A 15,685-nucleotide genomic window follows, 5' to 3' on the forward strand; every position below is an offset into this window, starting at 1 on the left:
GTTAATTGTGAGTGAGTTCTGGTGGGCAGACAGAAATAGGAGTGATGACCTGAAGTGTTTCAGACTGGACATGGTTTGCACCCAGCTCTGAGAAAGCTAAAGCCGTCATCCACCTTTAAAGATGCATTAAAAAACTATCACTAAAAGGAGAATAAAAAGAAAGCAACAGCTGTTTAAATACCCATGGGCATGTTTCCTTCATCCTGCCCTCCATCTCCCCATCCCCTCAGCCGAAAAAAGAAAAGCTGGAAACTTCTTTTTTTTTTTAATACCTAAAGTGAAACTGTAGAATTTCTGCTTCCAACCATGTAAGTTTACTTTCAAACTTATCTTGTGTTGCCACATTCTTCCTGTTCAAGCAGCCACCAGTGACCATTCTGTGACACCGACTGTTGATTTTGGGCTGTGAGAAGCACAGGAAGAGTCACCGGTAGAGGGAGATACAACTTTGGGAATGCTGTACGGAAACAGCTGCTGCACTGTGCCTGCAGAGAGTGAGTTACCCTTTTGTTTTCATCTGTTCTCTGTCCATTAGAGTAAAAAGGTCTGTAAGGCCACCACCAGCAAGAATTCGGGTGATTTGATGGAGACTGCCTTAAACCTTGCTTTTGTGTAGCTGGCAGTGGAAGGGCACTGCCAAATTGCAAGGGAGAGGCTAAAGGACTGTGGCTGGGTTGTTTTACTTGCTTGGGTGGGTTTGTATGGGGACTTCTGCTAACCTGTGTGGCTTCAGAATGCAGGAGAAATCTCTCTGCTAAGCAAAACACTCTAGACTTCCTCGTATGAATTAATATGGACACACTCAGGTCATGCTGCAGTCTCCTCTGGAGCTGCACGGTGAGGAGACAGGCGTGTTGCACAATTACTGTGGAGCTCAATTAAATGTCAACGCTGTCCACTCTTCAAAAACAAAAAGATAGCTGTGGCCAAACAAGTTCTGTTCCTTCCCTGTATCACCCAGGCACACGTTGCCAACGTCACTGAGTTCCCTTCAGGTTGGGCAGAATTCCAGCCTACGGGAAAACGAGCCTGCAGCTTGCTGACAACCATTGCCTGCTGTTTGTGCTGTGGCCTTTGGATTCTCCTCTCAAAGGTCTGATGGCTTTTCCTTAAGTTAAAGGTTTGGAATGAGCCTCTAGTAAATCGTTTGTGGTGTGGTGTTGATAATTTATTTATCCTTAAGGAAAAATCAAAAAAGATCTCAGCTACTTTCCCTGTGCTGCCAAAGCCCTCAGGGATAACCATTCTCAAACAGCTAAAGGAAAAACCTAGAGAGACCTTCAGCCATCAAGTGACTCTTAAGCCTTGTTAAGCAGCAAGGGGGAAACTATGAATCAAAAGATGTATGCTAGCTCCTTCTCCATGCTTTTTTGGTCCCCAGTTCCTGTTGCCTCTCCTCAAAGCACACAGAGATGGGACAGGGGTGTGACCTCTGTTTTCCAGGGCCTCCTGACAGATGATCTTTAAAGATACAAGAAGTGGGATGACCTGAGAGAGATCCCTGCTTTGCCAGAATGTTTTCACCAGAAGTGGGTGGCTTCTTGAGTTGCAAATACAGTGCTGTGCCCCTGAGCACCTTGGCTTGTTTTGTTGGTGGGTTGGTTTTTTCCCCTTGGGATCAAAGGCAGCACCCACCTGCCTTTCTCCTACAACCACACTGGCTTTCACACACAAGGCAGGTTAAGGAAGTGGTTTTACTGCCCTGTGAGGCAGTGGGGTTGAGTGATGTGCACAGATCAAAGCAGAGTAGGTTGATGGCCGTTGAAGAGACCAAGAGGCAACAGGCCTGATGGTGAACACTGTGCTGATGCTCTTCAGCTTGACCATGCTGAACCCATGTGCTGCCTTCTCTCAGTGGCAGGTGCTGCCCTTGGGAAGCAGGACTGCTCTTTTCTCACCTGTGTGGTCTTGATTACAGAACAGAGACTTAACAAGAGGAAAATGCTCTCGGCATCTCTTTATTCAAGCCTCATTCTTGGATCTAGCTTGTGTCCTTCACTAGCAGGACCAAGATCCCGTGTGGATTGAGCAAACCAACAGCCCTGAGTTCCCCAGCCACGGAGCAGGAGGTCACTGCGCTTCCACCCACGCTGGTTTTGGGGTGTAAAGGTGCTGCAGTCAGACTGTGACTTACCAACACACTGGCCAAGCACAGAAGCTTTGGGTGAGTCCCCAGCACAGAAGCCCAGTGTGATTCTTGAAGATCTCCTGAAGAGATTCCCCTCTCAGTCTCTGCAAGCGTCTGTAGATGGACTAAAACCACTTGCAGGGGTTTTCCCCACCTCAGAGCATGAGTTAGGGACTGTTTAAGTGGTCAGCTTCACTCTGTCAGATGCAGGAGCCTCGGGCTGTGTGGTGTCGTTGGCCACCACCTTGGCTTCTCCATAGGTGTCTATGCATTTCCTCACAGCTTCCAGGATAAGCTGTAACCGTCTGTCTAAAGCCAGGAGATGGGGCTCAGTAAGGATGGGTGCCAGGCGGTCCTGCAGGAGGGATTCCCTCATCACATCGCTGAGCCGGTACTCGGGCTCGGCCAAGAGCTGGAGCCGCAGGAACGTCGTCCTCTTTATTCTGGAAAAGAAGAAATGAGACATCTTAGTGCAAACTTTTTGGGCATCATGGTGAGAACCAGCTCTCTGAGCCCCTTGGTAGTGGAGGAAGGTGGAAGGGCAGAGATGGATGAAGACCCTTGGCAAAGGACTTTGGAATAAGAGCTTTCTGCCTCTGAAGGAAATTAAAGTTTCTCCAGAAACCTCTGCTTTTTCCTTTTGTTGTTCCAGACTGTGGAGTATTTGTACTGCAGATTTCTCTGATAAGAGAGAGAAAAACACAATAAAAGTCCTTAGTAATGAGTGTTTTTCCTCTGAGTCAGAGATGACCCAGTTCCCCAGATTATTGCAGGGTGGTGCCGTGTTCCCAAGGATGACATTTATGGGGTGGGAGCTGAGGGGAGGCAAAATGAAGAGGGATGAATGAGAAAAAATCTGCTGTCAAAACTGAGCAAAAAGAGGGAATGTTCCTGGAGCTGATTTAACTGCCACTTCTCATCCTGAGAGGTAACGAGATGGAAATGTTATTTCACTTTGACAGAAAGTGGGAATAGAAGCTCTAATCTTAGAACACCTCTGGGAAAGAAGCTCAGCATTCTGAGATCACTTGTTTAATCCTCAGCAAAAGTGTTTTGACTTCAGCATCTCTTAATACTGAAATTAATCGGTGGTTTTAATTACTGCCCTTTAAGTTTTGGAAATAAAGTCATCTCTGTTCGTGGAACTGTTCCTATTGAGCTGAGCCAGAATTTTCAGATGGAAAAAGGTGTAGTCAGAAATCTTTAACCAGCTCCAGAATTTGCCTTTGTGTGTGCCTGTTATTTATCCAGGGCATCGATTGGGGACAGCGATCTGGCTCTCTGCGACTGTAACAGGACACATGCTGTTCAGAGGCCAGGAGAAAAGCTTGTTTTTGCTGCTGCTGTGCCTGGCTGGGCAGTCTCCGAATTGCACTGGGTGCTGGTGCTGCTCTGGAGCAGCCAAGAGAGTTTTGAGTCCATGGGCTGTGATGCCTGTTGCGTTACACAAGGAGGGAGAAAGGTGCTGTGCCTCCTGTGTGGTGCTGCATGGGGATTTCACCCGTGGCTGTTGTCTGAGTGCCCATGGCCAAGCTTGCATTAATATTCCTGAGGAAAAAAAGAGTTAGTTATAATAAATTGGCCAAGTGTGAGGCTTTAAATGCCTGCTGGAGTGTGGCTGTGAGGTGCTGCTGCTGGAGAAAGCCTTGTGTGGAGCACAGTGTGCCTGTGAGTCTCCTGTGCAAGGAGCTCTGAGGAGCCATGGTGGGGAAACACCAGCTGTGTTTGCTCTGGTCGGAGCAGGGATGGGGCTGGGAGCCCGACCCTGTGGGGAGCAACTGACTCCATCCCTGAAGTTATATAAGAAACAGATGGAATCCTGCCACTGCCCACTCCCAGCGGGGCAGGTGTAGCCCTGCTGCTGGGCTGAACTGCTCAGGATTTGACCCCCCCCCAGCCTTCAGGGGCTTTGTCAGCCAAGAGGATTTGTGTGCCAGGTTAATGGGGGGCTGTTTTCAGGCCTGTCTGTTCCTTAGCGAGGGTTTTGACCCTTTCAGGAGAATGACCATCTCTTATGTGTGGCTGTACTTGTCCCGTTGACTCTACTCAGAGCAATGCAGGGAGAGGAGAGCAGCAGACTTCAGCATGTGGGACAAGGGCTGGGGTGGGAGCTGTGAAAGGTACCTAAAAATACCAGCCTGAAATCTGTTGGAAGCCAGACTTGGAGAAGAACTCGTCTGGGAACATGATGAATGTGTTGAACAAGGGAGCGAGCAGCCTATGGTTCAGCATCCCTGTGCCTGGAGTGGTCCCTCTTGGCTGGAGGACTTTGTTCCTGCTTTAGTGTGCACAGCTCCACTTCATGTTAGGACAAGGAGGTGCCTTGGTGGGCCAAGACAAGTTAGTTGGTCTGAGCAGGATGGAAGCTGTGACCTCTCTGCTTACTCAAGCCTTTTCTACTTCCTTTGCAAGTGTTTTTTGGATGCTTCCCCATTCCAAATGGATTGGCTGTAGTGGGAAATGAGGTTTTGTGTGTCCCTCAGGTGGCACGAGCTGATTTTATGCTGTTCTCAGCCCTAGTTGGCTTATCACAAGGTGCGACATGCAGATCTTACCCCTGCCTGTTACAAGGAGACCTAAATGAAGAAGAGCTGCTGGGAGGTGCATCTGGCATGGTAGGAAGGATCTGACCTGTGATTATTACTGCACACAGGTCAAATTAAGAGGCAGAGTTAATTTAAACTGCAGAAACCAGGAGTTGAAGAGAAGGATTTACTACGCCTGCAATTATAAATGAGACAACTCGCTAAGCACAGAGCACCCTGAGCCTGAGATGGAGCAGGTACTGGGAGGAAAGGAGTTAGATGTCTCCTAAAGAGAAACCAAGGCCAAGAACAGCCTTTTCTGTCTCTTGAATTTAACTTTCAGCTGATCATTTATGTGAATTAATAAAAGGAGGAGGTGGGATTCAAGCAATGGGATTTCTGAGCTGCTCCTGAATCAAGTTTCCTGGGGCATTAGCTGGATTGTGGTTCTGCTGGGCTTTTGGGTGGAGATTTCTGAGTGTCAGTGCAGAGGAACGGGGCTGATAACCCCTCCTGTGACGGGCTGGGGAATGCCAGGAGACATGTCTGGAAGGGTTTGACCAAATGGACGCTGTCTCCTGGTCTATCAGTGAAAGCTTTTACACTTGCAATGACTCTTAGCTTCAACAGGCATTCAACTGGGTCCTCACCATTGTGGAGTGAGGTGGCTCCAACTGGGACCAGTGTGGGAGCTGGTGTTGCAATGGGGAGAGGGGAAGGACGTGAAGGTCCCTCCTGCAAGGAGAGTGATCAGAAAATGGCAATGTGAGATGTGAGCTGCAGTGGCAGCCTCCATCTGTTCCTCAGCATCCACGGAGATGTTGGGAAGCTCCTTGGGGATTAGAGATATTTAGGGCATTCTGAGGGAAAAGGACCATTAAAATGGGAAGTGTCCAGGAAGGAACATTGTACGATACCATATCAGGCTGCAGCACCACAGAGCTCAGCACGCTGGTGGATAGAAAAGCTTAATCCCTGTTTCAGGAACAACTTGTACATTCCCATGCTCTGGTATCTGGCCTGTCCCCTTGGCTGGGATTAGCAGGGGCTCTTCCCTATCCTCTGATTCCTTCCAGCAGCATATGCATCCAGCCCCCCATGGTGGGGACACCAGTGCAGCCGGGAGGGAAGATGGAGCTGGCACTTACGTGCAACACTGGGAGAGCGGGGCCAGGATGGAGGTTTCGTCGTGGGAATGCCGCCCAAACCTGGGGATAAGCAGAGAGCACAGAGCTGTGGTGCCTGCCCACACCTTCCCCCCTCCCCCATGTCCTCCCACAGCCTCACCCTCTGGCGTTGTCCAGGTGTAGGAGGAAGCCATCATCCCCAAACTTGGTGAACATCTCATAGTGGTGTCGGTCCATGTTCCCTGGGAAGGGGCAGACAGAGGAACAGGGTTTCCCTGGCCTGTGACCAAGTCATTTTCTAAACTACCCTGTGTTTTCTTCCAGATCTGTGTGAAATGCTCGTTGCCTTGCTGGATGTGCCCAAGATGCTCAGAGCTGCTGCTTTCATCGTGCAGGACCCCCTGGGAGTGAGTTGGGGTGGGCCTGGGGGCTCCCCCTTGCCTGCACATTGTGCTGGTTGGGGTGGGGGAGGCAGCACTGCCCCAAAACTGTCCCTGGAGCAGGGATGGCTTTGAGAAACACCATGGGAGGGACAGATTGATGCTGAAGGACAGGGTGATGTTCCCCCTTCATGGTACCTGTGAGGAAGTCAAATATGGCCATGTCCACGATGTTCAGCAGCCGGTTCCCGCTGCTGTAGGGGTAGATCTCCCGCACCGTGTTGCAGTAGAGTGGATTCACTTCCCACCTGTGAGAGATGGAGGAGAAGGGGCAGGTGGGCTTGGTGGGTGCTGCCATCATGTCCCAACAGCACCCTGAAGCTGGTCTCCCGTGTGGAGATGGAGACTGGAAGTCCAGCCCAGGCATTAAGAGTTATTAGACTAATTACAGCCTAGAGAAAAGAAGACTAAGGGGGGACCTTATTAATGTTTTTAAATATCTTAAGTATGGGATGCAGGGGGAATTGGCCAGCCCCTTTTCAGTGCTCTGTGGAGACAGGACAAGGGGCAATGGCTGCAAGTTGGAGCACAGCAAGTTCCACACCAATATGTGGAAGAACTTTTCCCCAGTGAGGGTGACAGAGCCCTGGGACAGGCTGCCCAGGGGGGGTGGAGTCTCCATCTCTGGAGAGATTCCAGCCCCGTCTGGACACCAACCTGTGCAATATGAGCTGGGGAGCTGCTTTGGCAGGGGGGTTGGACCCCATGATCTCTCGAGGTCCCTTCCAACCCCTATGATTCTATGATTCCTCTGTACATTCCTCTGGATGTACAAGTGTCTGTACCTTGCTCATCCTCCCTCCCACACGCTCCCTGCAAAGCAGATAGGGGAAGCAGCATCATTTACCCACTTACTCCTCTTTTCCATCAAATGAGTAGGACCGGATCCATGGGTTGGGGATGGAGAGGCGTGGTGCCAGGTTGAGGGATGGCAGGAAGGCAGAGAGGGACCCTTCCAGCAGGTAAGGGTTCCCACACACCGCATACTCTGTCTTGCACATGTATGGGCACTTGGCAAAGAAGCAAACGTTGCTGGCTGGGGGGAGAAGAGAAGAGAATAGGAAAGGGAGCTATGATCCACAGGAGACTGCGAGGGCAGCTGGACAAACCTCTCCTCCATCAGGGGACAGCAGCTGCCTGTATCGTGGCATTGGTAACCACATCGTGGATGTGAAGCTGCCCATTCGCGGACAATCCCTGAATTTCAGTTGATGGACAGACCTGGTCCCATGCCAGGGGAAATGCTGGGGAAAATTGGGCAGGTGAGTAGATCAGGGAGAGGATTCCAGCTGCACAGGAGAGTTTCCTCAGCTGTAACCATGTCTGTGTGTTTCACCCAAGGGTTTATTTTCTGCTCGTCTGGTCGTCCCCTTTCGCGTGCAGACCCTGCCCATCCCACCATCCTGGACCAGCGTGTCCCACCCCAGCTGGTGGCAGCCAAGCTCCTGCTCACCTGGTGAGACAAAGAAGACGCTCTGCAGGATCTCGTTCTTGGTGACCTCCAGGATCTCCTTGGTGACGTTGATCAACCTCCCAACTGTGGGCGGCACCCTCCGGAAATCCAGGATCCTGCACACGAGATGCAGCTGCTCAGTGCTGGGGATGCTGCCAGGCAGGATGGTGACATGGGATGGCAGATGCTGCCCTTGTCCCTTTTGTGGGCAAACCTTTTGGTGACTGCACCCATGGGGATTGGTTTGGGGGTTGTTTTCTTCTCCCAACTTCTTTCCAGCAAATGTCCAGGATCACTTTACCCTCTGGACCAAAATGCAGCTGAGTTTGGACTTTTGTATTTTAACAGACACTGCCTGGAGCAATCATCTGGTGGTTCTCCAGGTTTTGTGTCTTCTCCCTAACCAGTTTCTCCCATCCCTTTGCATGTGAACTGGGTCCTCAGGGAGGCAGAACAGCCCTTAGGGCTTTCTGTGCTCTTGGGTTTGACGCAGACAAAAGGTGCCTTGGACCTGGTACAGCCCGGGAGGTGAGGAGGGATCACCCCCGCTTGCAGGCACTCATGCCCAGCTGATTCACCTCAAATATTCCTAAAACAACCCCTCAGCCCTGGGGCAGGAAGGGATTTGTGCTGGGAAACAGGGTGCTGCTGCTGAGTGCTGAGTGATCAGCTCAGGGGTGATGGCCCCTGCATAAAACAGGGTTTAGCCTGGTCCTTATTGAGCAATGTTTAAACAAAAAAAAAAATTATATTTTGCTTTCATCTAGTGTCTTTCAGCTCTACAAACCACAGAACAGCAGCCCAGCCTTGTTTTTCTGGAGGCAAACTGGTGGTAGGTGAGTCAGCCCCTGTGGGGATGCAGGGGCAGAGCTGGAATGGGACTTGAGCTCTCCTCCTTCCCTTGCTCCCAGTCTGAGCTCCAGGACTTGGTCTAGTCCCACTTATCCTTGGACATGGGACCTGGAGCCCCCATCCACCATCATCACTGGGGATCGCTGCCCCTCGATGTTCAGTGCTCCCCCCTTCAAGGGCACAAAGGCTGCCACCCTCCTCTTCTGATAAGGGCATATTTGATTTTATTACATACAAAGCCTGCTGGGAAGAGGTGCCAGGTTAATTGCTCATTAGCTGAGGGCTTGAAACTGCATCACTGCAGTTGATCTCAACCCCAAACACGCCTTGATTGCTGATTGAGCGTGTGCCTCCCTCCTCGGGAGGGGATCCAGCCTGTGCCCAGAGCTCATCTTAGCCCTTCACGTGGGGCAGGGACCATGTGTCTGTGGCTGTGTGGCAAGTACCTGACCCCTTCCCACCCTGGACTTTCCCTGCCAGCCTGTTCTCATGCAGCAGGCCAGGAAAAGCTTCCTTGGAGAGCCCCATCCCCATATAACGCATCAGCTCCCAAGAGGATGCTGCGGAGCCGTCGCTGAGCCACGGCTGAGCTGCTCAGTGGGGCTTTTCTGCAGCCCAGGCTCCCTGTGGGCAGTAGCTGGAGCACTGGGAGTTGGGGGTGGGGTGCTGAGGTGCAGACCCTTTACCTATCCAGGTGTTGAGGTGCAGACCCTTACCTGTCCAGGTGGAAGGCAGCAATCTCTGCGTTGTGCCGCTGGAAGTCAACGAAGTAGAAGAAGTCCTCGGGGGTCTCTTCCTCACGCTTCTGCCTGGGAGGGAGCAAGGGGCTTAACCTGGTGTGGCTGGTCTGGACACACTGTGGTGCCACGGGGACAGTGGTGGGGGGCTGGGGTGCAGGGGCACAGCTGCCCTGGCTTATGCCCTGGCCAGACCCAAAGTGCCTGGGGAAAAGCTGGGACCAGCCCCAGTGTGCTGGGAGCAGTACTTGTCTCAGTGATGGGGGTGAGGGAGGTAGAAGGGCCAACTCTGGGCTTGAGCATGTTTACACCAGAGTTTAGACACGCTTTGGGCAGCATTTTGGTGGGTATAATATCGGGGGGGGAAGATGCACTACGGGCCACAGCATGAGGACATTGGTGTTTATCTGCCTGTGGCTGGTGAGGTAACTGAGGGGAGAAGTGGGATGCAGCTGTGTGGGGCCTGTCCTGGCTGAGGATGCTCACACCCCTCGATGGGTGGGGCAGTGGGGGGCTCTACCAGCATGCCTTACCTCATGGGCTTGAACATGGCTTTCCCAAAATCCTGGAAGCGGAGGACCAGTTTGAGGTGCACGCCACTGGGCTTCACGACTGGGGAGGAGAGGGGACGTTCGCATCCTGGGAGGATCATGGGTGCCAGCCGAGGCACCGGGTACCCGTTCCTGTGCCCTTCAGCTTTCCACCTCAAGGAGTGTATCCCCCCCACCCCTTCCAGCTGCTCCCCCCAGCTCTGGTACTTCTCCCACCTGCCTCTGGTCATTCCTCTCTGCCCCTCTCCCCGTGCCATGGAGATTTCCCTCTACTGCAGCCATTTGTTACATCCTCTCAGGGACTCTTTTCTCCCCCAGTAGAAACCAGTGGTGTACTGGTATCCTGGCACCCACTTTCCAGCCTCTTCTGGGGTTTAATTGGAAGGAGACGCACCTGTTCTCTCCTGGCTTTTTGTTTCCCTGACAGAGGTGTTGGGGATGGAGCTAGCCAAAGCAATGGGGTGCAAGAGGAGTGGGGGGACCCCGAGTGCTGTACTCACTCTGGCTGCAGTCACAGGCCCCCAGCAGTGCTTTTTCATCCTGGCTGTAGTCTGCAGAGGCAGGAAGAGTGGTGAGGCCCTGCCAGGCTCCGTCTCTTGCTGCTGCCCACCCCCTCAAACTGGCACTGGGCATGCAGGGGAGCACCCCCTGCCTGTCCCTGCCACCAGTGCTGCCCGTGCCATCGAGGGGTACAGTGCACTTGAGGGTTTGAGGCAGCCTACTGGGATGGAGCCGCCCTGCGATGGGTCCCACTATGGCTGGCACTGACAGACAACAGCTCCATCCTTCCTCCCATCTCAAGGTAAGGATGTGGCAATGGTGCAGCACAAAACCTGCTGGGAAGCCAGCACGGGGCTCTGGGCTTCCTCCAGCCAGTGACAGCACCTGCCTGTCTTGCAGAAGCAATCTGGGGGTGGGCTGGAACCCCCTCAGCCCCCACACAGCTCCCACCAGCCCAGTCCCCATGGCAGGGTGCTTACCCGCACTGATGATGGCGAAGTCCCGCATGTCACGCAGGAGCCTGTTGACGGTGGGGCTGGAGCGGGGGTAGAGCCCATCCCGGCTGATGCCCAGGTGGAACTGGAGCCAGCTGGACTCCGGCCGGAGCGGCAGCGGGGCCGCTGCAGATGTCAGGTTCAGCTCCTCCCTGTACAGCTTGTGTCGCCTGGAAGAGAGTGGGTACAGGGAGATGAGGGTGAGCCCTGAGATGGAAACCCTGGGGAGCAGAGCGGAGAGGCTCAGGGTGTGTAAGGGCTCTGGGTGCTACCCCTGGGGAAACTGAGGCAGGGAGAGAGACAGGCAAAGACCTCACAAATTGTGTTGCCTTCTTCCCTCTGCAAAGTCCTGGGGAAGCAGCCTCAAGTGGGAACACAAAGGACTGCGGTGACTTCTCCTCGCTCCATCAGGACTAGGAGAGGGGTCAGGGCATGGCTGGAGCTAAACTGCATCTCCAGCAACACAAGAGCTGGCCTGTGTGAGGGATGCAGTGCTTCCTGGAGGGACTGCAGGCTCCATGCCAGGCTTGGGTCTGGTCTTCAGGAGAGAACTTGGGTCTGGGCTGCTCAGTGGGGTGTCTGGAGAGCCTGGGAGAACACTGGGGGCTTGTCCATTCACAGCCATTGCATCTCTGCCAGAGTGTTTTCCTGAAGCCAGAGGTCCCAGGCAGGGAATTGAAAATGACAAAGGGCCACAAATTGTCTCTGTGACCAGATTCACAGCCCTCAGTACGGTGAGGAGGGATGCAGTGATGCTATCCAGCAGTGTCCTGCCCATCAGCTCTTAAAATCAAGGTTGACCCCAGCTCTTACTTTGCAGGTGGAGCCAAAGGGGCTTCCCAAATTCAGTAATATTCCAAAAACATCCCCCTGCTTCCTCGACCTTGAGCCATCCATGGCTGAGACCCACTAAAGTGATTGAAAGGTCACCTATTCCCCCAGCAGAGGACAGAGGGGTTCTTGTGAACACTGGCTGAGCCACTCACAGAGCAGCCAGCCCTGATAAAGGGAGAATGAAATCCAGTTTGCACTGGGAGCGCCAAGATACATCCATGAAGGAAAACAGGAGCTGGGGGGCTGATAACGAGCGGGGCATCCACCAAGGTTGGAATGGGGAGGCTGGAGAGCGGGGTGCCCTCAATCCAGCCCCTTAGTGAAACATGGAAAGAAACCCAGGCAGTGGAGAGATGTGGTGTGTCTGCAGGTCAGGGCAGCCAGCCCGTTCCCTCTCCCAGTTTGTTTGCCTTTCAACTGGACTGGGTCAGCTCCAGGCACAAAGTCCAGGAGCGAGTGGTCAGGAGGAAGGGTGCTGGAGCCCTTCTCCCTCGGTCAGGCTCTTTGCTCAGGCCATGTGCCACAGAGGCAGAGGCTCCCTGGGGTCGGGAGGAGGCAGGAGCAGGAGTGTGCTGAGGCCCATGGGCAGGTTTGGCTGCCAGGCTGCACACTGGGATGGGGCCCTTTGGTACCGTTGTCTCCATCAGACATGCCTCAACCTTCCAGTGTGCTCCTGTGCACCACATCTCACATGAGCAAGCATTTGAGGCACAACCTTAACCCCCCCCACTAGCGACCAGGGGCAATAATGACCCCAGTGTAACTTAGAAAAGCTCCTCCAGATATTTTCCCAGGGAGGCTGCCCAAATATTTGACTACATCTGATTTCCTGCCTCTCATGGGCACGGGCCGTTCCCCTCGGGGTGTCAGTGAGCAATAGATTACTGATGGAGAAAAAAATGCAGCAGTTGTGCAAGGGGAGGCAGCCCCCAGGATCCAGCACAGCGCCTGTGCAGTCCCTGCCCGGGGCATCCCAGCCTCTGGCATCCCAGCCCCCTCCTGGAGCATCCCAGCCCCCCAGCATCCCAGCACAGCGCCTGTGCAGTCCCTGCCTGGGGCATCCCAGCCCCCCCACTCGGCATCCCAGCCCAGTGCCCACACTGTTCCTGCCCCGGGCATGCCGCTGTGGGGCCAGTGAGCCTTTAAACCCAAAATACAGCTTCCACTGCCTCCCAGTTTCCTTCAGGATTCCTGAAATATTTCCCTGCAAGAACAGAGCTCTGGGAAAACCGTGATGATATAAACCACCACCCCCCCTTTACCCCCCGCCCCCACTATAAATAGCCCCAGGGTGCCCTTGCTCTGCTCCTCCAGCTCCCCGCCAGGCTGCGGGGTGATGTTGGGCACAGGCCACTGGTGTCTGCTCGCCCCATGTCTCCAGTTACAGAGTTTGGGGTTTTGAAGCTGCTCCTTCAAGGATAAAAATAAGCTCTGGAATTTTGGAGGTTGGGGGGGGGGGGGAGGATGATGATGTTTTTTGGTTCTGAAGAGTTGCGGATGGTTTTGTTTTGCTGTTTCCTTCCTGCATCCCCATCAGTCTCTCCAGCTGGTTCTGCAGCCTGCGAGCAAACTCCTGGCCCTAAGACAATTGCCACAGTGATGGGCAGCAGCCTGCACACAGCGAGCGCTGTGGGGGTGTCCTGGGGCACCCCATAAGCTGGCAGAGTCCCAGACCAGCTGACATCCTCCTAGCCACAGAAATAAAGAGAGATGAAGATGGACACACCGTGCTGAAGGTATGGAGTTGAGCTACAGCTTGTTCCACTCAAAACCAGCATCCTGCCACTCTGAAAGCTGCTTTGGCAGCAGTCAGACCCACACACCCTGTCCCCCAGCCAAACCAAGGAGGGGATGGCCCACAGACACTCAGCTCTGCTGCCTGGTGATGGCACCTCAATTTGCAGCACCGATGGCAGAAGAGGGCACATGTCAGCTCAGCCTGAGCATCCTCTCTGAAGGCTTTTACCCCCTTATGAGCACTGTGTATTTTGTTTTGAAGTGATTGAGGAATAATCAATACTCTGCCTCCCTTCTCCTTCACAGAGGTACAAAGCCAACTCAATCAAGGGCAAACGGCATCGCAGCCTTCCTCCCAGCCACATCAGACCTGAACCTCAGAGCAAAAGGCAAGGTGAGCTGCTTCAGGTAAATCCTCCAGCTGAATGTCTGCAGGAGGCATTGCTCAGCTCGAGAAGATGCACTTGAGGGATGGGCCATGGCACTTTGGCACAGCCCAGTCATGGCATCTGTCACCAGGGATACCCAAACTCATTGCCCACAGACTCCAAGTGATGTGAAGAAGGATTTGACCTGCTCCAGGCTGCCTCGGGTGAGGGATCAGCCTCGCAGGGGTGACCCCAGCCAAGCACATGGAGCAGCTCCAGGCCCTGGAGGTCATTCTTTGAATCCTTCCATTACTGCTCCCCCACTCTCCTGTGAATCATGCCTGAAACTGGGACCGGCCACCAAAAAGGTGACACAGAGCGCAGGGGCGCTTATCCCTGGGAGGACACAGCTTACAGGGTCTCACCCTGTGCCCCACCATCCACCCTTCCTCTTCCTTGGGCCTCTAACAGCCGAGCAGGAAAGGCCCTCCCAACAGATCCCACCCCGCCCCGCACTCAGCCCTGCCTGTCCATGGGGTGCTGGTAGTTGGGGAAGGGGGTGACGGGGGAGCACGGTGAGGCAAAGGGACGGGAAGTGGGGCACAAGCCCAGCTGGGGATGCTAAGGGACACCCAGGGGCCAGATGTCCAGGTGTGGGGTGCTTAAGCGGGGATGCCCAGGAGAGGGGGTGTCTGTGGGGTACCCGTGCAGGGGGTACCCGGGAGAGATGCCCATACAGGAGGTACCCGGGAGAGGTGCCCGCGCAGCGGCTGCCCAGCCGAGGGGTGCTCAGGAGATGCCCACACAAGGAATGCTCGCGGAAGGGACGCCCGGGGGGAGGAAGAAGCGGGGTGCGGGGGGTGCCCGGTGCGGGTGCGGCGGGACGCACCTGTTCCAGCGAGCCGCCTTCCGCCGGTAGTAGCGCAGGGCTTCGCGGGCGCCCAGCAGCGGCTCGGCGGGGTCCCGCGGGGCGGCGGCGCGGTACAGCGGGTGGGCGAAGAGGCGCCGCAGCGCGGAGGCAGCGCGGGCGCGGAGCGGCGGGGCGGCGGCGGCGGCGACGGGAGCGGAGGGGCGGCTGCGGCGGCAGGGACAGCCCGGCGAGTCCGCCGCCAGCTCCCGCCGCGCCCGCGGCCAGAGGTGGAAGTAGAGGTCGGCGAGCAGCAGCGCTCCGAGCAGCAGCAGCACGGCCGGGCGGTCGCGGCGCGGCCCCGGCATGGCCGGTGCGGGGAGCCCGGAGCCGCGGGGAGCCCGGAGCCGCGGGCAGGGACAGCTCCGGGAGCGGGGGGAGCCGGAGCCGCCGCCGCCGCCTCCCCGGGGCAGGGCGCACGGGGGAGCTCGAGCGGCGGAGCCGGCGGGTTGCGGGCACCTCGGGGCGGGGACCGGGCAGGGCGGTCGGGGCCCGGGGCGGGGGATCGGAGCTCGACCGAGACGCGGGGATGCTGGATGGGGGTGAAAGGGAGCTCGGGGGGGGGCCGGAGCGGGATCGGGGTGTGGGGTGGAGGATGTCCCGGAGGCGGCGCGGGGAGAGAGCAGAGACACCCCGGGCTCTGCCGCTCCGCAGGGGCTGGGGCCGCCCGGCTGCTCTCGTCCCGGGCAGGTTGCGGGCTGTCCCGGCTGTCCTCGCCCCGGGCAGGCTGCGGGTATCTCGGCTGCTCCCGTCCCGGGCAGGCTGCAGGTATCTCGGCTGCTCGCGTCCCGGGCAGGCTGCGGGCTGTCCCGGCTGTCCTCGCCCCGGGCAGGCTGCGGGCTGTCCCGGCTGCCCTCCACGGGGTCCCGGGCAGCGCTGGAAGCTGGCGAGTGCCGCTGCTGCGGGGGATTCAGGACAGCGTTTGAGTCTGGGTGCGGGGATGAGTTGCCGAAAAACCCCCGGGGGGCTGCGGTCAGACCCCTGGTGGGTTCTGGCCCCGGAGCTGGGCTTCCAGCCCTTCTCCGGTGCCC

General features: G+C 55.6%; 1 protein-coding gene across 1 annotated transcript; it reads right to left on the reverse strand.

Moving 5' to 3' along the window:
- Positions 1 to 1,952: 1,952 nt before the first annotated feature.
- FAM20A (FAM20A golgi associated secretory pathway pseudokinase) lies at positions 1,953 to 14,962 on the reverse strand (the record flags this gene model as incomplete). The annotated part of the gene is made up of 11 exons (XM_084273649.1): positions 1,953 to 2,571; positions 5,802 to 5,861; positions 5,941 to 6,022; positions 6,359 to 6,468; positions 7,076 to 7,256; positions 7,674 to 7,789; positions 9,242 to 9,334; positions 9,796 to 9,874; positions 10,314 to 10,364; positions 10,794 to 10,978; positions 14,637 to 14,962. 11 exons carry the CDS (start codon positions 14,960 to 14,962, stop codon positions 2,307 to 2,309), a joined length of 1,548 nt encoding a protein of 515 aa, XP_084129775.1. The 3' UTR covers positions 1,953 to 2,306.
- Between the last annotated feature and the right edge of the window lie 723 nt (positions 14,963 to 15,685).

The sequence above is a fragment of the Gallinula chloropus genome (genome assembly GCF_964237585.1).
Source record: "Gallinula chloropus genome assembly, chromosome: 20".
Lineage (NCBI taxonomy): Eukaryota > Metazoa > Chordata > Aves > Gruiformes > Rallidae > Gallinula > Gallinula chloropus.